Genomic DNA, 21,407 nt, shown 5'->3' on the forward strand with positions numbered 1-21,407 from the left:
GAAGATAAGGAGTAAGAAAACCAAGGAGAGAGAAAATGATAAAGAGCAATGTGATAAGCAAGAACAGGAGAAAAGTACAATATTGGCTTATCAGAAGAGGAAGCCTTGAAGACACACACATACACACACACACATACACATACACACACACTCACACAGCTGTAGCTAACACATGCAAGATGAACAGAAGGGTAAGAAGTCATATTCCAGCTGCATATAACACTTTTATTGTGAAGTAATGTCTATTAATCACAGTCAAAGGGTTGGATGATAATGATATGTGTCAATGAGTGTATGTAAAGCATCCCAGCAGTGTGGTGTGTTGGGGTGATGCAAGTTTAGAGGAAACCATCAATTTCCATGACGTGGCTGACCGTTGCATCGCTGCCCTCTGGTATTGTGATGTCAGAAGAAATGCTGTTTGATATTAGAGCTGTGAGGGCATCTGAGCCCCGGCCTGAGGAGCCCTCCAGGATCACCTCGGACAACACGTCTGTCCTGGAGGCCATCGCTGTTAAGGCTTCACTGCAGTCTGCTGCCGTAGGAACGCTTGTCGCAGTGATTCCAATCTGAAATACGAGTCCCAGTTACAGTAATGAAGAAGGATGTATTTTCCTTGCAAGACAGATATGGTGGTGTGAAATTAAGGCAAACTTCCAGGCTGCCTCTCTAAAGAATGCCTATCACAGAACATTGATGCATACCTGACTAGATGTGTCGTCCTCTGCCAACACTGTGACCTGCATTTCCTTGGGGTCGCTGAGCTCCTCATCCTCGTCGGCGTACACAACGATGTAGCTGTCCTCGGGGGGCACATCGTCCGCCCCCTTCATGGTGATGAACTGGGCGGTGGAGGCCGACACACTTCCGTCCTTGTTGGTGGTGCTGCTGGAGCTCATGGCAATCTCAAGCTTATGTCTTTCTAGGATGTGGTTTTCTATGGTGGATTTCCGCATAAAGCCTTCCCCACACAGCTGCAAGAATATTGTGTTTGCTCAAGTTACTGACATGCATAACTTGTAATAAGGTCTTTTAAGCCCTATGTATGACTCCTATCATGGTAAAGCCTTCCCCACACAGCTGCAAGAATATTGTGTTTGTTTAAGGCAAGAATATTGTGTTTGTTTAAGTTACTGATGTGCATAACTTATAACAAGGCTCTCTAAGCCCTATGAATGACTCCCATCATGGCCACTGCTGATATATAAGTCCAAAAAATGATAGTTACCTTACTGTTTAGGGCTCTGTGTTTTAATTACTGCTCAGGATACCACTAACTCCATTGTATTTCTTAAGACATTCCCCGCCAACACATAACCTTCACCCCAAACAGTTACTGGCTAAGATAATGGACACTCACTCACCTCACACTTGTACTTCTTGTTAGCAGAGTGCACATACATGTGTGTCCTGAGGTTGTTCTTCTTGTTGAAGGCACGGAAACACACGTGGCACTTGAAGGGCCGCTCACCAGTGTGGACCTTGATGTGCTCCTCTATTTTAGCTCTACTGATGAATTTCTTCTTGCATATCTCGCACTCAAAGGCCCTGATGTTGTGGTGGCTGTACTGCACGTGCTTGGAGAGTGAGGAGCTGGTGGCAAAGTTTGCACTACAGATGTGGCACTTGTAAGGTTTCTCCCCGGTGTGGGTCCTCTCGTGGTTCTTGCGGGTGCTGTACTGGGCGAAGGCTTTGTTGCAGTAGTTGCACTTGTAGGGCCTGTGGTCGGTGTGGGTCCGCATGTGGGTCCACAGGTAGGACTTGCGGTTGAACTCTTTGCCACACACCTTGCACTTGGCTTTGGTCTGCCCCATGTGGCTCTTCATGTGGATGATGAGGTTCTTCTTGTCAGTCAGGATTTTGCTGCAGATCTCACAGAAGAACTGCTCGTCCTTCCAGTGCACGGTGCGCATATGGAGCTGCAGGTATTTGGCCAGCTGGGAGAGGAGAGAAAAATTAATGCAGAGTGAGAACACCTGACCTGACCTGACCTGACCTTGCTTCTGAGGTGACATGTCAGGGGTGAGGGTGTTGAAAAGAATCATGCTCAGGAGAGTAAGAAATTGGGTTTGGGAGAGATGTGAAATAAGGAAGGAATTTAATAAGAGAATGTAACAAAATAGAATCTCACAGGAAGAAGAGTAAGGATATGGGAAAACTGTTATTATGATCATTATTTACAATTTCTTTTAATATTTCATGACCTACTGTCCTTGCCACCACCGGAACAGCAATTAAAAAGGAATTATCTCTTCTGCAAAACAATAGTGCAAAGGCTATGTATAAGGAATCACCCTCCAACTCACTTTAAAAGCTTTATGGCAATATGGGCACTTGTGGGGCACGCTGTCACTGCCCTTGGTGGCGCAGACCAGGAGGTGAGCATCTCTGTACCGCCGCTCAGAGAAGGACGCGCCGCACATGTGACACTCGTGCTTGACGCTGCCTTTCTTGCGGCTGTGTACGGCCTGCATATGGCGGTAGAGCTGGCTGTGAGAACTGAAGGTTTCGGGACAGTCGCTTAACTTGCATTTGTACGGCTTGATGTTCAAATGCATCTGGAAAAAAAGTGTCAGTCATGGCATTAAAAAGTAGAAAATGTAACATACTATATAAACACCAAGTCCTTAAGCTTTAACCCCTTGACTGTGGATTTCCTACAACAAGACATCACCAAGCCACAGGAAGGGAACAAAAAGTGGCTGCTACAATTCAATGAAGAAAAATGTAAGGTCCTGCACCTTGGGAGGGGATATCCAGCACACCAATACCATATGGGAAACACTCCACTATCCCCCACAGAGGCAGAGAAAGACCTGGGACTATATGTTACAAGGATACAAGTCAAGGGCAAATGCGTGCCAATCGCAGTGGACGGGTTACTGCTACACAAAATATAAGTGATGTATGAAAATGTAATCAAAGTTTTGCAGTGAAAATAGCATCATTATAAATCACTGCCTAACTTTTTGGCTAAGGGGACTAAGAGGAACACTGCACTTTCAAATATCTTCCCCTACCTTATTGTAGTGTCCGATGAGGTCCCTCTTGCGCACGTAGGAGACGCCACAGAACTCACAGGCGTAGTTTTCCCCCTTATGTGAGGCTGCATAGTGGTCACAGGCACCACGCTCGGTTGAGAATGTCTTGAGGCACTCTCTGCACTGCCACGGCCTGGGTGACAGCTCCTCCTTTCTGCAGCACATCTTTCTTCTTTCTTCGCGCAGTCTTGCTCTTTTCCTTTCCTGCAATCAATCAGTCACTCAGTCAACAGGAGAGTGTCGCCTTACCCCAGCGAGTCTCCTGCAAGCCCCCTTCCTATCCTAGGCACCCCCTCAAAATATCAATGAGAAAGTTATATTATATTACACTGAAGAAAAACTTGCCTGTTGAGCCACAGTCAGAGGGTGAAGGTCTGTCTTGTTATCCTCCAGGAGCAGAGGAGTGGCTGGTCTTTTCCCTGGATGCTCCTCGGTGCTGGCAGTGGCCTCCTGTGCCTCACCAGCATGGTCTGTCACGTCCCGCTGCAAGGCACTATCCCCTTCAAGAGAATCTCTGGAGGCAAGGGTTTCCGGTGTGTCACAGCCTTCATCATCCGCTGCATCCACATCCTGAGACTTTGTACTGATGGAGATTGGTATATTTTCAAGGGAGAATGTTTCACAATAGCTTTGAGGTTTAGACTTTTGAGAACCAAGAAAGTCTGTTGTCTTTTTTGCCTCAAGAATTTCAGTTTGTGACTCTGTTTGAGCAGCTCCTTCAAGGCTGTTCAGGATGGTCTCCGGTGAAAATGACTGAGAGTCCAGCTGACCTCTCTTCTCAGGTTCAATGCCGGCACTATCAAACTGGCTATCCTGGTTACCTAATATCACATCCCAGGAGCCTGAGTTGCTGCCGTCACTGTCCAGCTCATACTGCATGGGCTCTTCCTTAAACTTCACATTGTCAAAGGTAATATCAGACTGGACTCCAGCTTTCGAGGGCGACTTCTCTTCTTCATTTTTCGTATCCGAGTTATTTGCTGGACCCAAAGTCACCTGTCTGTTTTCCTGTTCATTGTTCACTAGGCTCTGAGCAATGACTCCAGCAATGCCAGACGTGGACTCTCCCTCCTCCCTGCCCTCCACCAGAACAGGCGTCAGCTTCTCCTCCACCCTCTTCCTCGGCCTCCCGGGTCTCTTATGTGGCTTTGTTATCTCCATTATTTCACAGGTGTCTTTCATGTAAGCTTCTATATCGGACAAACTCTTCCCGAGGCCTTCAACGTTTCCCTCCGTCAGGCTGCCGAGGAATCCTGTGTGGCTGCCTTCCCCTGTGTTGCTTTCTGAAGACAAGTCCTTTTGGAGGGTGTCACTGCTTGCTTCACTGCTTCCTCTGACCCTTGATAGCAGGTCACTCTTCATGGAATTCAGCTTCTCCTCCATGTCGGCAATCTTGTCAATGAGAACTGCACACTTCTTGCACAGCACCCAGGGCTCCACCAGGGAGGCAGGGTCGAAGGTGCATGGGAGAAACTGCTGGAACTTTTTCAAAAGGTCAGACTGGAAATCATCCGGAACTTGGCTGAACCACTTTGAATGCTTCCTGAAATCATCACTTGTGTGGGCTCTGCAGGCGATGCATAGCGGCTTCAGAACATGAGGCTTCACGGACTCGTCTATAATTATGGTGATGTTGTCAAAATCCTCCGAGAGTTCTGCAGGTTCCTCCTTCACCATGACCTCCTCTAATGCCTCACAGGGCAGGCGGGGCTCCTGGGCGCTGCTGTTCCCAGGCTCCTCGCTCTCCTCCAACCCAGCGTAAGTCTTCACCCTGACTGGCCGCTCAGATTTCGCTAGGTGATAGTTTTCTTTGTGGGTCTCAAGAGCTTTTGCAGTTGGGAATAACTTGAAGCAGAGGTAACAGCGGTGTGTCCTCTCCCTCCCACCCCGGCCTGAGCGCTGAGCAGGCACACTCACCTGCTCCTGTGCCAGCTTCTTGGCCTGCTTGTTGTAGTACTTGGACTCAAATCTAAACTCATCATCCCTCCTCACCAGCCTGTTGTCAGTGGAGGTCTTGGCAAGCTTTCTCCTGGCATGTGACGCATCTGAGGAATCATTCGTGCTACCATCAGGCTTCGTATCATCCCTGTCTTTATTTCTCTGTTCCGTTCTTATGCAGTTCCTGTCTTGACCCCCTTGAGTTTGCTCCTCTTCAGGGATGCTGTGAGGGGTGGAAGTTAGGTCACTGTCACGTCTGGGTGCCTGGGACTTCCTCTTACCCCGACATCGCTTGACATGTTCCTCGTAAAGCTTAAGAGTGATGTACTTCCTTCCGCATTGACCACACACCCTGGACTGCCTGTGGAACTTGTAGTGTCGGAGGAAATCCTTCACACACTCGCACTTGAAGGAGCACAGACGACATTGGAAGGAGTCCTGGTCACTGTGAGCCTCCTGCATGTGGGCACGAACACACCGGTCGTTGAGGAACTTTCTACCGCACACGACGCACTCCTCCTCCCAGGCCTTGTGGTACTTGCGCTGGTGGTTCTGGAGTGAGTGTTCTGAGTGCAGCACGGCGCTACACTCGCTGCAACTGAACGTGGAAAACCTGTGGAAGGAGAACGACACTGATGATTGGTGGATAGTCTCTCACCTTGCATCAGTTTATCATTTACGAAAACTGAATCAATGGAGAAATAATTACGGAAACTGAATTGATGGAGAAGAAGGAATTACGAAAACTGAATCAATGGAGAAATAATTGCGGAAACTGAATTGATGGAGAAGAAGGAATTATGAAAACTGAATCAATGGAGAAATAATTACGGAAACTGAATTGATGGAGAAGAAGGAATTACGAAAACTGAATCAATGGAGAAATAATTGCGGAAATTGAATTGATGGAGAAGAAGGAATTACGAAAACTGAATCAATGGAGAAATAACTGCGGAAATTGAATTGATGGAGAAGAAGGAATTACGAAAACTGAAATGATGAAAAAGAAGGAATTACGAAAACTGAATTGATGAAGAAGTGATTACGAAAAGAGAATTGATGAAGGAGAAGTGATTACGAAAACTGAATTCATGAAGTAATTACGAAAACTGAATGAAGAAGTGAATGAAGAGGAAGTAACGCCAGTTCATGAGATTTCTGCATAAAGAAAACTAATTAACTAAAGGAAATTGTAGTGGTTATTCAGGTTAATAAAGGGGGCGTGTACTTACTGATTACTGATGGTTTTTGTGGTCAGGTCTCTGTTGGCCTCGACCGGTCTCAGCACCTTTAACTGTAAGTGTAGAAAGTATGATGCAATAACACATACATCTATAAAGACTCACTGCAGGCACAAACATAGAGGAATAAGAATCAGCATGGCCATTAAATACATCTATAGGCACTCACCGCCGGCCCAAACATGGAGGCGACGTTCTGGAGTCTGGTTGCTTGCCCGCCCGTCTCTCTGAGCTGCGGCAGGGACGACAGGTTGCAGGCCACCATGTCGCCGCGGTCCGTTTTCACTAAGAATTCTTCGCTGGGAGACTTGGAGGCGACTGATGAGGTTAGGAGAATTATAATGTCGGTATGTTAAATGACGTTTTTTTTTTAGTAAATGTAAATGATAGAAAACTGGCTATGGTATTAGAATAGACTCCTTCAGATTTTTTTTTTTTTTTTTTTTTTTTTTTTTGTGTGTGTGTGTGTGGGGGGGGGGGGGTGCCTATAGTGTTGGTAGGCTGTTTTGAGGGGCCTCTTCGGCGATCCCAGGCCCTTAGTGGAGCAAGCAAATTTTATTTATAGTGGGTGCTGTGATATGACTTGCTAGGAAACATGAAAGGACTCATTTTTCAAGAACTTCAAGAAACAGAAATACTTCCTTTAACATCTAGACAACTGATAGCTTTCTGTGTTGTTCTGAACTTGACAATTACAATACACATGACTTACTTTTTAGGGGAAATATTTGTTTATCCTTCGGGGTCTTCTGATGGCAACTCTTTAGGAAGGGTAAACTAGTTAGCAAATCTCTGCTGCACAACTGTGGCTCTTCAGGGAAGCTAGAGAAGTCATCTGAGCCTTTACAGGACTGCTGCCGGGAGTCAAACTTGTGGCCTCCAACAGGGAGTGAATCTTGGAGTAAGCTGTCCCCTTCACCCTTGATAAGAGAGCCTTTACACTGGGGGCCTTCAATGAGGAGTGACTCATGCAGCAAGTTGTCCCCTTCACCCTTGATAATAGAGGCTTCACATTGCTGTCGGGAGTCAAACTTGGGGCCTTCAATGAGGAGCGAATCTTGCAGTAAGCTGTTTCCTTCAGCTTTGATAAGAGAGCCTTTACACTGCTGTCTGGAGGCAATGTTGGGGCCTTCAATGAGTAGCGACGCCTGCAGTAGGTCATCCTTGACAAGAGGGCGCTCCTGGCTTCCTCTCGCTGCCAGAGTTGAAATCATTGTGCTGCCAGGCTGGAGGATACAACCATCTTCAGAGTCTTCCAGCAAGGAGCTATTCTTGACTCCTAGTGGAAGAGAGCTCCTGGAGAAAATAGAGAGAAAAAGAAGGGATTGGAAATTGCTGTCAGGTTGTTACTGGAGTGAAAGAAAACTAAGAAATCACGTTACTTCAGGAAAACGAAAAACCATGACTGATGTTACAAGATTCGGGTGATGTTTGTGATGAAGATTCTCGTTTTTTTATGGCAAGAGAGGCAGGTCAAGGGTCAAAATAACAAAAAACGTAAAAAAAAACACTGAACGTTGCTCCGTCAAAAGAGAAACAGAATGAGAGGTCTACAGAGCATTCGATTCCAGGTGGAGAGGCGTCTTGACACTCTCCCCTTGATGATACATAACATAACATAATAGATGACCACTGAAAACAGGTTATATACTCACTGCAGCTCACAAGTTTCTGCGTCCTTGTCCGGCGTGCTGATGAGGTACACGTCTTCACTGCCACCGCCCACCACCAGGATCTGTACGCCGTCACTGCTACCCTCCATGTGCCCTGCCGCTGAGGCTTCCATGACACCCTCCACCAGGGACATCTCAGGCAAGCCACCTCCTCCCGCATCCTGTTCCAGCGTTCCCAGGACCTAGCGGAGGATCGGGGCGCCAGGAATCTTTACCATTTTTCATGTATGTACAGTGATAAGGTTATGAAAAATCCCTAAGTTGTTTAATGGTAGGAAGAAATGCCTTTTAATCTGATCATATGAGGTACAAGTATGTTCTCTTTTGGATACTCTGTTTTATAAGGGCAGAAGGAAACATTAATAAACCTGATTCTTTTTTTCTACAGTTAAGGAAGCAGCTCAAGGGCAAAAATAAATCAAGACGAAAAAATACAATAGGAATAGGGCTCAGAAGTTACAGACTTGAAAAACTATACTCTATTCTATAAGGGTAGGAGGAAACATTAATAAACCTGATTTTTTTTTTCTCTACAGTTAAGGAAGCAGCTCAAGGGCAAAAGTAAATAAAAACAAAAAATACAGAAGTTACAGTATTGAAAAGACAATAATTAAGTGCAGCAAAGCCATGAATTTCAAGTAAGTTTACATAGATTGAGCAGCACCTGGAGGATATTTTTGTTGCTCCTTTGTTTCGTGCCCTTGAGCTGTCTGCCTTGCCGAAAAAAGAAAAAATAATAATAAAAATAAATACATAATGAACTTGGCCCCCACCTGGATGAGCTTGCCATCAGTGGTCTGGATGAAGTAGTGCTCGGTGGACAACTGGAGCTGAGGCGACTTGTCAGACTCATACTCAACGTGCTTCCCTTCCTTCCCTGCATGACTCAGACTCGCACTGAACTCCTCTCTTTCCATACCATCCTCGGCAGAGCAGGGCGACCTAATGGTAGTGGTTCGTTCCTTCCCACCATCTGTAATAAATAATGAATGACCAGTTTCCTTGAGAAGATGCAAAGGCTTTAACCCCTTGGATGCGGACCTCCTACAAGAAGACAACTCCAAGCTACAGGAGTGGAGCAAAAAGTGGCTGCTACAATACTTGAAAGAACACCTGCATATCAGAACTATCATTTAATTTCCCATTTCTCTTTTCCGAGCCGTTTGTGGCCCTTACAGAAACCTCATATGGCTTTTATGTTCTGTGAGGCTTATGATCAGTAATATATGATAATGATAACAATACTAGTAATACTAATACAATAGGTGTCTAGTGGTACCCACCTTCCCTGATGACCAATGCTGCACTGTGACTCTGGTTAAGAATACTTGTACGGTTGCTGGCTGCCTCTGACGCCAGCACACTCTCACTGATGTCCCCGGATGCTCCTTCCAGCTGAGATATCAAAGGAAAATCAACAGGCTATGCAAGTGGACAACTCTGAATAGATAATCTCTCTCTCTATGAGCTGTAAGAAAGTATGTTTAAATATTGTTGGAACTCTCTCTCTCTCTCTCTCTGTACTGTAAGAAAGCACATTTAAATATTGTTGAAACTCTCTCTCCCTGTACTGCAAAATAGCATGTTCTACTTTTGCTAAAACGCTATATTTTTTACAGAATGACCACCGTTACCTTATACACATATAGACACACTAGCAATTATTTTTTTCAGTGAGTGCAGGATGCAGTTACCTGTGTGGGGTCACAAATGATGGACACTGTGCCCGCCCCAAACAGGGACATCAGCTGGCTCACGTCCGTCACCTCCATCCTGGGAAGTGGAAAAGATATTGCCGTTAGCTCTACAGAAGTGCCGAGTCGGATTTTGGTTCTTAATAATAAGTTAGGTATAGTTAGGTGAGGTTGAATATAGTTAGGTTAGGTTATGTGAGGTTAGATATCGTTAGGTTAGGTTATGTGAAGTTATAGTTAGGTTAGGTTATGTAAGGTTATAGTTAGGTTAGATTACGTGACATTAAATATAGTTCTGTGAGGTTAGATATAGTTAGGTTAGGTTCTGTGAGGTTAGATATAATTAGGTTATGTAAAGTTACCTAGAGGTTATGTGAGTAGATATAATTAGGTAAGGTTATATGTCAAAAAAGTTATTCTCCTCCTTAAGAAGTGTTATATTACATTCTATTAGCATATACCTTCCCGGGTCACCTTTAGAAATACAAGGAGAGTGGGGAAGGCTGACCACCCCTGGCCTCAACAATGACGGCCTTTCCATTGGTAAATCTCGCACATCCTCCCACTCCAACTCCTCCTCCCTTGGCTGTACTTTTCTTTCATGAGGGGACTATGAAAACGCCTGGACCCAAAATGTACTGACGGAGGGCCATTGTAACGCCACCCATCAAAGTTTTCCGTGACCTTAATTAGTGGTGTTATATACAAAAACTTGACATTTATTCAACATCCATTTCAGCTGCTGTTTGTCTCTCAGTGTCCCCGTGTCCTTCAGTGTCTCCATGTCCCTCAGTGCCCCCGTGTCCTTCAATGTCCCTGTGTCCCCCATGCAGTGTCTCCGTTTCCCTCAGTGTCCCTCAGTGTGGTCCCGTGTCCCTCAGTGTGGTCCCGTGTCCTTCAGTGTCCTCCCAGTAAGTCCCCGTGTCCCCCAAAGTCCCCGTGTCCTCTCAGTGCCCCCTTGTCCCCCAATGTCCCCCTATCAGCTGTGTTTGTTGTGGTGTGGATCAGCTGCTGTTGTCCTCTGCCACCCTCACCCCGCCCTCCATCCCCTCCACATAGGCCCAAGGCTCCACTTTTAAGCCTTACAGCACATTTAGTCATAAGGAGAAGCTCAATAAATACGTAAATATCAATAAATAAACCTATACTTGCCTCTCGTCTCTTGTGGTGGGCGATTATTCAGGGCTGGACATCCTCTTCTTCCTCCTCCTCTTCTTCTTTTGAGCTGTTTTCTATATTGTTTTCTTTTGCATTTCTCGTTTCTGCCCTTTTGTTTTTGTTTGTTTCCGCTATTGATTAAATTTGTTCCTTTTATTATAATTCCCTTTTATTGCTGTTTCCATCGGGGACTTATTCATTCTCATGCTCCTCCTTCTCCTTTGCTGTTTTACTTGCAACAATATTAAACTATCAATCAATCAATCAATCAATCTCAATTTGGAATCTATACCTATATATAAATTTTGGATTCAATACCTTTATATAAACTGAATGAAAACAGACACGGCCGACTATACCTTCAACTTAATATCAACTATAGTAGAAATGCAACGTTTTGGAGCCTTCTGATTAATGTAAAATCACTTAGGTTTAAGGACAGACCACCTAGTCTGGACCATGGGGTCTGTGTGGTCTGATTTTCTATGTAAATCTATGTAGATCTCTCCAAGCCGCACCACGTAACAATTAAAATTAACGCTCTATGTATATTGCCTGCTTTTGGCTGTACCTTCTTTCCCCTGGTATAGAAGACAGAAGTAAACTAAATAATTTGTAACGGTCCGAATGTGAGTGAACGAGAATGTGAGTAAGTCAGTGATCGAGTAACAGAGTAAGTGTAAGCGAGTGCATGAATGAACGAGAGAATGTGAGTAAGTTGGTGAGTGACAGAGTGAGTAAGTGTGAGCAAGTGGGAGCGTGAATGAGTGAATGGGTGGCTGAGGAATGTAAGTGCGTAAAAGGTTATGAGAAGATAACACGGCGAGCGAATGAGCGAATATATGAACGAGAGTTACTGAAATCCCTCATCTCAAAGCCTCGAACCCCTCCAAGAAACCAATAACTAGTTAGGTAGGGTTTGATTGTAATGCCGAGAGGGAGTCACGTGAAGAAGGGGGAGGAGCTTAGCGAGGAGCAGAGGCGAGAAGGCGAGGGCAAGGAGACCCACGGGTCAGTGAGGAGACAAGCACTCCTACAGCAAGGCACAAGCTTGAGAGACGCGAGGAGACGAACACCCCAACAGCAAGGAAAGGCAGCGAGAAAACACCGAGAAGCGGGCTGGTCAGAGAGGTGTCCATCTCTCCACTCAGCCCCCGACCTACACACCACCCACGGCCTGCTGTGTGAGGCGGGCTAGTCAGGAGACGAGCAGCAGGAAGCAAAGAAAGGCAGTGAGTTGGAGTTGAGTGAAAGAGGTGTCCATCTCTCCACTAAGCCCCCCCCCCCCCCCCTGAAAAACCACCCACGGCCTGCGGTGTGAGACGGACTACAGGATGGGAACTTGTATGGCGGGGTAACCTGCCCCTCGACTGCTCTGGGGGCCGAAATACCACTGCCCAAGCTGCTCCCTACATCAAAGGGCGCCCGCCTCTTCACACCACCCGAGCCGCTCCATCTCCACATCAAGCGGCGCCCGTCGGTCCATCACCGGGACCGCCCGTTCCCATCGTGGACGTCCCCTGCCGAGCCCGACACTCACGCCAGCTCCTGCTTCTCCGCATCCAGCAACTAGAGCTAAGCATTCTGTGTTTTCCCCAAATCTCCCTTGTGCCGGTAGCTAGCTAGATTAGAAGCCCACAGCCTGTCAGTCATTCATTTTTTTTATTTTTATTAGTACTCCGCTAGCCTTTGTATAAGGAAACCAAATACATATTTATATACAACCTTACAGTGTTATCATTTGGAGCCTGTTTTGCTGCTCATTTGAGATTACTGAACCATACACACATCCCCCCCCCCCCCATAGTACATTATCACCATCAAGTTTCTTAATGTCTCAAAAGTGGTTCCCACGGAAATCCTCCCACCTTCCATAATTAATCACACAAGTAACGCCCTTCTGGTCACAAGCCTCGGAACGAGTGTTCACTTGTCCTGAGGCCTTAACAACATCCGGGACCAGCGCTACCATCACAACCATAGTGGTCGTCAAAAAGGGATGTAGCTTTATTTTTTTTTTTCCACGCTACAAATTAATGGAGGAGTGAGTGCAGGGGTGACCGTCGGGGTGGCAAGGGTAGGGTTGTGTGGGGAAGAGTCTTCAAGTGTCTGTAAGGTTGTTGAAAAGAGAAGCTAATAATAAAGTAAATAATTAATAGAGGAGTGAGTGCAGGGGTGACGGTTGGGGTGGCAAGGATAGGGTTGTATGGGGAGGAATTCAAGTGTCTGTAAGGTTGTTGAAAAGAGAAGCTAAAAATAAAATAAAGTAATTAATTAATGGAGGAGTGAGTGCAGGGTGGCAAGGGTAGGGTTGTATGGGGAGGAATTCAAGTGTCTGTAAGGTTGTTGAAAAGAGAAGCTAAAAATAAAGTAAATAATTAATGGAGGAGTGAGTGCAGGGGTGACGGTCGGGGTGGCAAGGGTAGGGTTGTATGGGGAGGAATTAGTGTCTGTAAGGTTGTTGAAAAGAGAAGCTAAAAATAAAGTAAATAATTAATGGAGGAGTGAGTGGGTGACGGTTGGGGTGGCAAGGGTAGGGTTGTGTGGGGAGGAATCTTCAAGTGTCTAAGGTTATTGAAAATTAAAAGGGCAAATCCTGTAATTTATTTGAAACCCTTTATACAGGACAGGTGTAGGCACTTAAATAATTATGCATCTTACCTAAGTTTTAGGTATAGCTTAAAACAACTCCCATTACCAGTCTGGCTAAGGGAACATATAGGATTCTAACGACCATAGATTTGTAACGCCCAGTTTTTTGGAAATTAGCTCCAGTCATCTATCTATATCTTTACGCCCTGCTCTGTAGCGAGAACTTCCCTCGGGGTGGCCGCGGCAGCAGTGTCTCCATCTCTCCCTGTTCAGGCACTCCCTCTCAGCACACTCAATCCTGCTACTTCCACACCTCTCTCGCTCCAGTACTCACTCACCCTATTGATCCACTTCACAGGTGGTTTTCCCCTGACACCCCCTCCCTCAATTCTTCCCTCACACACTCTCTTCACAAATTCATTCTCCCCCATTCTCATCACGTGTCCAACTGGTAATTAAATATATTGGTTAAAAATGTACAAATGACTGTCAACTATAGAATGGATTAGTTTCCCTATCATATAGTTGTAAATTAATTTTCCTTCAAAGTTATGTATATTTTCAATTATGATCAAATTGTGTACCTATATAGTACTAGTTAGAATCACAGTTTTATTATAGTTTTGCATCCTTCCCAGCTAGCTCTGCAAGCAATGGTTTCTGCCTTGCAGCCAGCAGTCCAGTATCAGGAGCGGACTCCCAGATAATCTTCTGCAGCTGTTTGAAGGACGGGTGATTCGAGCCACCGGCCAGGCCAAGGATGATGGACTCGCTGGTGGTCAGAAACGCTCCACTGTCTCTCATCCTCTCTAAGGCATACATTCTGGGGAAGCCACATTGTTGACTGCCATTAAGAGGAAAAGGTGGAGTAATGATGCAAAAGTCTAGCATTTTGACAGGAAAGGCATAGCAAACAATTTCTTATATGATGTTTTGAGGAAAGAGCAGCTACTGACATAATGCATTCAATGACTGCATGAATTTTTACAAAATCAAAGGTGACGTCAAGAGGAGCATGTATTCTTTTTTCCTGAGTCTTGCGGAAAAATTACACAAAAAAAGATGATAAAAGGGGTGAAGATATACAGTTGCACTTAACACCATGTGATACTAAGACTGAGGAATGTGAAAGAATGAAGCATGAGGCAGAAGGTAAGGAGAAGTAGGAAGTAATCATACTGAGATTCTGACATCCTTCTTACACTGAACAGAGTTGGCCATGAAGGTACTAGCCCCATTTGGCTCTGGTGACCCCTCAGGTGAGAGTTAACCTGTCCATCATGGAGGTACTAGGGAGCCCAATTTGGCTCTGGTTACCTGTCTGTCATGGAGCGCGAGGAGCAGCCGTCCACCACCACATGCACATCCAGGCCACTCTCCAGGAGGTCCAGCGCCGTCTGCTGCACACACACGTGGGCCTCGATGCCACACAGCACCACAGATTTGATCTAGTGAAAAAAAAAATATCATAAAAAATATCACTGAATATCTACTGGGACACACACATACACACACAATGGATATAGTATCATATATTAATGTATGTTCTTAAAGAAATCATTAGGATAATGCAAACACAGCATGAATTAAAAAAAAAAAACTACATAATTACAGATGTAACGGCTGGGTGTGGAATAGATCACTTACTTCTTTGTCTTTGATGATCTCCTGGATGGGTGGCAAACACATGGAGAACTTCTTCTTGTCAAAGACAGGCACGTTGTGTTCCTCTAACGGCAGCTCTGCCACTGTCTTGCCCAGACCTGCCAAGGACAAACAATATTTAGCATGCAGGATAACATATACTACTTTCCTCACACCAGTTGCTCAAGCCACCAATGGATTTGAGTCCTGCTATGATGAGTTCCCTTAACTAACAGAACCCCACCTCAACCTAACAGGCAGAACCAATTGCCACTAAAATAGTAACCCATCTCTGCAAAGTATAGGACTGTATTATTCTTGAAAAAATATGCTTGGGGATTGAAGTGATGCTGGGAATTAAGAGAAACGATAAGTAATCAGGTTGGTGTGGAGAGCCTTGGCCACACAGAGGTGTCATTTCAGAGGCCTATTTTTCGGCTTTAAGAAATCATTAGCTGGTTAACTCTTGCACAATGGATTTGGACAGTATAGGGATGAAAGAATGAAGTTGCTGGTTAACTCTTGCACAATGGATTAGGACAGTATAGGGATGAAAGAATGAAGTTGCTGGTTAACTCTTGCATAATGGATTTGGACAGTATAGGGATGAAAGAATGAAGTTGCTGGTTAACTCTTGCACAATGGATTTGGACAGTATAGGGATGAAAGAATGAAGATGCTGGTTAACTCTTGCATAATGGATTTGGACAGTATAGGGATGAGAGAATGAAGGTGCTGGTTAACTCTTGCATAATGGATTTGGACAGTATAGGGATGAGAGAATGAAGGTGCTGGTTAACTCTTGCATAATGGATTTGGACAGTATAGGAATGAAAGAATGAAGATGCTGGTTAACTCTTGCATAATGGATTTGGACAGTATAGGGATGATAGAATGAAGATGATGGTTAACTCTTGCATAATGGATTTGGACAGTATAGGAATGAAAGAATGAAGATGCTGGTTAACTCTTGCATAAATGATTTGGACAGCCCCCACCCCTTGCTCACCTTGGGGGTACTGTTCGGTGGCCAGCACGGGCAGCTCCAGCAGCTTGAAGGCCCTAAGCAGCCTGCCACTCACTTCCACGATCTCCGGGAAGTACTGAATGTTGTTCCTGAACTTCTCCTGCAGGTCACACAGGAACAAGCACGTGCTCTGAGGCACCAGCCGACCCAGCCTGAGGGGGGCCCGAGCCACTGCACCGGCCATGGCTCTTACTGTCCGTCTGGTGTTGTCAAGTCAGCTGAGCGGCGGCCTGGGTCTGTTGGTCTGTCTGTCTGGTGTTGTCAAGTCAGCTGAGCGGCGGCCTGGGTCTGTTGGTCTGTCTGATGCTATCAAGTCAGCTCGGCACCGGCCTTGGTCTTCTTCTTCTTCTTCTTGGGTTGTTGTTGTCAAGTCAGCTGTTGATCTTGATCTTGATGTCACAGGTGGTTTGAGATTTCTCTCTTCTTCCTTTGATCTGCGTCGCTTACCTGTGCCTCACCTGTGCCACCACGCCTGTGATAACCTCGCAGGACAACACCAAGACGAGTAGGATCTCCTCTAGGCCGACACAACCCTTCAACAAACAATCAGTCAATCAATGGGGGCATACGCCGGGGGCGCGTCGCCTCGCCCCCCCCTGGGGTCCCTCCGGGCGAGTCTCCATGCAGGCCCCCTCTCCATCCTGAGTACCTCCTGGCAGGATCTATCGACTTGCTCAATCCACGAACTCCGTGGGCGCCCGCCTTGGTCTCTGGGCAGCGTGCCACGTGCCCGTATAGCCGGAGTTGCCGTTGACGGACTAAGCAGGTAATATAGATGTTGAATCAGTCTGACGGAGAAGTCACTGGTTTGACACAAAGTCATTCCAGTCCCACAGCCATAGAGTAAGACAGGGAGCACAAGGGACTTGAAGATCCGGATCCCTTCTTCACAGGTAACGACCACGTCATATACTCGTAGGCTACTGAGTGAGTCCATGACACCGTGGGCCAAGTCAATCCGCAGCAAGACTTCCTGGCGAGACTCACCACCACCACCACCACCAACAACAACCGCAACAACAACATATACATCCATAGTCTGGCTTAACTGAATCAACAATCAAATTACATGTAGTACTTTGACCCCGGGATCGCAAGGCAGCATGATCAGCCCGATGTGACGCGCGCGAGTCAAGATAAACTCAAGTGCCAGAGAAACGGAGGCGAGCACCGAGGCCACGCGTAGCTATAGCGTGTGTCCCACAACTTTACCATTGTACATATAATTACTTAGCCATTGTATCTCTTTACATATTCATAGTAATGGGGCTTAGAAAAGGTGTGGCAAGACTATGACATTCGATTTCTTCTGAAGGCAAGCCGTGGACTTCCTCCGGCATCCTGCTCCAGCGTGCCCATGCAGGACCTAGCGGAGGATCGGGGCGCCAGGAATCTTTACCATTTTTCATGTATGTACAGTGATAAGGTTATGAGAAATCCCTTAGTTGTTTAATGGTAGGAAGAAACGCCTTTTAATCTGATCATATGAGGTACAAGTATGTTCTCTGTTGGATACTCTGTTTTATAAGGGCAGGAGGAAACATTAATAAACCTGATTTTTTTTTCCACAGTTAAGGAAGCAGCTCAAGGGCAAAAATAAATTCCCCTGACACCCCCTCCCTCAATTCTTCCCTCACACACTCTTCACAAATTCATTCTCCCCCATTCTCATCACGTGTCCAACTGGTAATTAAATATATTGGTTAAAAATGTACAAATGACTGTCAACTATAGAATGGATTAGTTTCCCTATCATATAGAGTTGTAAATTAATTTTCCTTTAAAGTTATGTATATTTTGCATTTATGATCAAATTGTGTACCTATATAGGCCTACTAGTTAGAATCACAGTTTTATTATAGTTTTGCATCCTTCCCAGCTAGCTCTGCAAGGAATGGTTTCTGCCTTGCAGCCAGCAGTCCAGTATCAGGAGCAGACTCCCAGATAATCTTCTGCAGCTGTTTGAAGGACGGGTGATTCGAGCCGCCGGCCAGGCCAAGGATGATGGACTCGCTGGTGGTCAGAAACGCTCCACTGTCTCTCATCCTCTCTAAGGCATACATTCTGGGGAAGCCACATTGTTGACTGCCATTAAGAGGAAAAGGTGGAGTAATGATGCAAAAGTCTAGCATTTAAACAGGAAAGGCACAGCAAACAATTTCTTGTATGATGTTTGAGGAAAGAGCAGCTACTGACATAATGTATTCAATGACTGTATGAATTTTTACAAATTCAAAGGTGACATCAAGAGGAGCATGTATTCTTATTTTTCCCTGAGGCTTGCGGAAAAATTACACAAAAAAGATAACGATAAAAGGGGTGAAGATATACAGTTGCACTTAACACCATGTGATACTAAGACTGAGGAATGTGAAAGAATGAAGCATGAGGCAGAAGGTAAGGAGAAATAGGAAGTAATCATACTGAGATTCTGACATCCTTCTTACACTGAACAGAGTTGGCCATGAAGGTACCAGCCCCATTTGGCTCTGGTGACCCCTCAGGTGAGAGTTAACCTGTCCATCATGGAGGTACTAGGGAGCCCAATTTGGCTCTGGTTACCTGTCTCTCATGGAGCTTGAGGAGCAGCTGTCCACCACCACATGCACGTCCAGGCCACTCTCCAGGAGGTCCAGCGCTGTCTGCTGCACACACACGTGGGCCGCGATGCCACACAGCACCACAGATTTGATCTAGTGAAAAGAAAAAAGTATTATAAAAAATATCACAGTGAATATCTACTGGGACACACACACACACACACACACTGGATATAGTATCATATATTAAAAATGTATGTTCTTAAAGAAATCATTAGGCTAATGCAAACACAGAGCATGAATTAAAAAAAAACTACATAATTGCAGATGTAATGGCTGGGTGTGGAATAGATCACGTACTTCTTTGTCTTTGATGATCTCCTGGATGGGTGGCAAACACATGGAGAACTTCTTCTTGTCAAAGATAGGCACGTTGTGTTCCTCTAACGGCAGCTCTGCCACTGTCTTGCCCAGACCTGCCAAGGACAAACAATATTTAGCATGCAGGATAACATTTACTACTTTCCTCACACCAGTTGCTCAAGCCACCAATGGATTTGAGTCCTGCTATGATGAGTTCCTTTAACTAACAGAACCCCACCTCAACCTAACAGGCAGAACCAATTGCCACTAAATTAGTAACCCATTGCTGCAAAGTATAGGAATGTATTATTCTTGAAAAAATATGCTTGGGGATTGAAGTGATGCTGGGAATTAAGAGAAACGATAAAGTAATCAGGTTGGTGTGGAGAGCCTTGGCCACACAGAGGTGTCATTTCAGAGGCCTATTTTTCGGCTTTAAGAAATCATTAGCTGGTTAACTCTTGCACAATGGATTTGGACAGTATAGGGATGAAAGAATGAAGTTGCTGATTAACTCTTGCATAATGGATTTGGACAGTATAGGGATGAAAGAATGAAGTTGCTGGTTAACTCTTGCATAATGGATTTGGACACAATATAGGGATGAAAGAATGAAGATGCGGGTTAACTTTTGCATAATGGATTTGGACACAATATAGGGATGAAAGAATGAAGATGCGGGTTAACTCTTGCACAATGGATCTGGACAGTATAGGGATGAAAGAATGAAGATGTTGTTTAACTTGCATAATGGATTTGGACACAATATAGGGATGAAAGAATGAAGATGCTGGTTAACTCTTGCATAATGGATTTGGACAGTATAGGGATGAGAGAATGAAGATGCTGGTTAACTCTTGCATTATGGATTTGAACACTATATAGGGATGAAAGAATGAAGATGCTGGTTAACTCTTGCATAATGGATTTGGACAGTATAGGGATGATAGAATGAAGATGATGGTTAACACTTGCATAATGGATTTGGACAGTATAGGAATGAAAGAATGAAGATGCTGGTTAACTTTTGCATAATGGATTTGGACAGTATAGGGATGAGAGAATGAAGATGATGGTTAACTCTTGCATAATGGATTTGGATAATATATAGGGATGAAAGAATGAAGATGCTGGTTAACTCTTGCATAAATGATTTGGACAGCCCTCCCCCCCCCCCTGCTAACCCTGGGGGTACTGCTCGGTGGCCAGCACGGGCAGCTCCAGCAGCTTGAAGGCCCTAAGCAGCCTGCCACTCACTTCCACGATCTCCGGGAAGTACTGGATGTCGTTCCTGAACTTCTCCTGCAGGTCACACATGAACAGGCACGTGCTCTGAGGCACCAGCCGACCCAGCCTGAGGGGGGCCTGAGCCACTGCACCGGCCATGGCTCTTACTGTCTGTCTGGTGTTGCCAAGTCAGCTGAGCGGCATCCTGGGTCTGTTGGTCTGTCTGTCTGGTGTTGTCAAGTCAGCTGAGCGGCGTCCTGGGTCTGTTGGTCTGTCTGTCTGGTGTTGTCAAGTCAGCTGAGCGGCGTCCTGGGTCTGTTGGTCTGTCTGTCTGGTGTTGTCAAGTCAGCTGAGCGGCGTCCTGAGTCTGTTGGTCTGTCTGTCTGGTGTTGTCAAGTCAGCTGAGCGGCGTCCTGGGTCTGTTGGTCTGTCTGTCTGGTGTTGTTAAGTCAGCTGAGCGGCGGCCTGGGTCTATTGGTCTGTCTGTCTGGTGTTGTCAAGTCAGCTGAGCGGCGTCCTGAGTCTGTTGGTCTGTCTGTTTGGTGTTGTCAAGTCAGCTGAGCGACGTCCTGAGTCTGTTGGTCTGTCTGTCTGGTGTTGTCAAGTCAGCTGAGCGGCGTCCTGGGTCTGTTGGTCTGTCTGTCTGGTGTTGTCAAGTCAGCTGAGCGGCGTCCTGAGTCTGTTGGTCTGTCTGTCTGGTGTTGTCAAGTCAGCTGAGCGGCGGCCTGGGTCTATTGGTCTGTCTGTCTGGTGTTGTTAAGTCAGCTGAGCGGCGTCCTGGGTCTGTTGGTCTGTCTGTCTGGTGTTGTCAAGTCAGCTGAGCGGCGGCCTGGGTCTATTGGTCTGTCTGATGCTATCAAGTTAGCTCGGCACCGGCCTTGGTCTTCTTCTTCTTCTTCTTGGGTTGTTGTTGTCAAGTCAGCTGTTGATCTTGATCTTGATGTCACAGGTGGTTTGAGATTTCTCTCTTCTTCCTTTGATCTCCGTCGCTTACCTGTGCCTCACCTGTGCCACCACGCCTGTGATAACCTCGCAGGACAACACCAAGACGAGTAGGATCTCCTCTAGGCCGACACAACCCTTCAACAAACAATCAGTCAATCAATGGGGGCATACGCCGGGGGCGCGTCGCCTCGACCTCCCCTGGGGTCCCTCCGGGCGAGTCTCCATGCAGGCCCCCTCTCCATCCTGAGTACCTCCTGGCAGGATCTATCGACTTGCTCAATCCACGAACTCCGTGGACGCCCGCCTTGGTCTCTGGGCAGGGTG

The 21,407-nt window shown here is 45.9% G+C and overlaps 3 protein-coding genes and 1 long non-coding RNA gene across 6 annotated transcripts; 1 reads left to right on the forward strand and 3 right to left on the reverse strand.

Moving 5' to 3' along the window:
• Positions 1–211: 211 nt before the first annotated feature.
• LOC126999693 (uncharacterized) lies at positions 212–10,899 on the reverse strand. Of its 3 annotated transcripts, none has more exons than XM_050862434.1 (14): positions 10,740–10,899; positions 9,588–9,666; positions 9,177–9,288; positions 8,667–8,866; positions 7,876–8,075; positions 6,933–7,516; positions 6,390–6,538; positions 6,212–6,273; positions 3,387–5,592; positions 3,021–3,245; positions 2,307–2,558; positions 1,365–1,937; positions 705–974; positions 212–569 (listed from the first exon to the last, which is right to left on the reverse strand). In XM_050862434.1, the coding sequence occupies exons 2-14, from the start codon at positions 9,663–9,665 to the stop codon at positions 339–341; spliced, it is 5,142 nt and encodes a 1,713-aa protein (XP_050718391.1). In that variant the 5' UTR covers position 9,666; positions 10,740–10,899; the 3' UTR covers positions 212–338. The 3 variants fall into 3 exon arrangements, with proteins under 3 accessions (XP_050718391.1, XP_050718392.1, XP_050718390.1); XM_050862435.1 differs by lacking the exon at positions 10,740–10,899 and adding an exon at positions 10,062–10,628; XM_050862433.1 differs by lacking the exon at positions 10,740–10,899 and adding an exon at positions 10,049–10,628.
• A 2,435-nt stretch (positions 10,900–13,334) lies between these two features.
• LOC126999695 (isochorismatase domain-containing protein 2-like) lies at positions 13,335–16,413 on the reverse strand. Its single transcript, XM_050862438.1, has 4 exons — positions 15,991–16,413; positions 14,985–15,100; positions 14,655–14,785; positions 13,335–14,160 (listed from the first exon to the last, which is right to left on the reverse strand). Exons 1-4 carry the CDS (start codon positions 16,190–16,192, stop codon positions 13,953–13,955), a joined length of 657 nt encoding a protein of 218 aa, XP_050718395.1. The 5' UTR covers positions 16,193–16,413; the 3' UTR covers positions 13,335–13,952.
• Positions 16,414–16,780: 367 nt separating this feature from the next.
• Positions 16,781–18,613, forward strand: LOC126999697 (uncharacterized). Its single transcript, XR_007753498.1, has 3 exons — positions 16,781–17,417; positions 17,888–18,112; positions 18,465–18,613. It is a non-coding gene; the product is annotated as an uncharacterized LOC126999697 (long non-coding RNA).
• LOC126999696 (isochorismatase domain-containing protein 2-like) lies at positions 17,454–20,297 on the reverse strand. The gene is made up of 4 exons (XM_050862439.1): positions 20,096–20,297; positions 18,909–19,024; positions 18,571–18,701; positions 17,454–18,072 (listed from the first exon to the last, which is right to left on the reverse strand). The coding sequence occupies exons 1-4, from the start codon at positions 20,295–20,297 to the stop codon at positions 17,865–17,867; spliced, it is 657 nt and encodes a 218-aa protein (XP_050718396.1). The 3' UTR covers positions 17,454–17,864.
• Positions 20,298–21,407: the final 1,110 nt, after the last annotated feature.

Source organism: Eriocheir sinensis, chromosome 17 (assembly GCF_024679095.1).
Source record: "Eriocheir sinensis breed Jianghai 21 chromosome 17, ASM2467909v1, whole genome shotgun sequence".
NCBI classification, from domain to species: Eukaryota; Metazoa; Arthropoda; class Malacostraca; order Decapoda; family Varunidae; genus Eriocheir; species Eriocheir sinensis.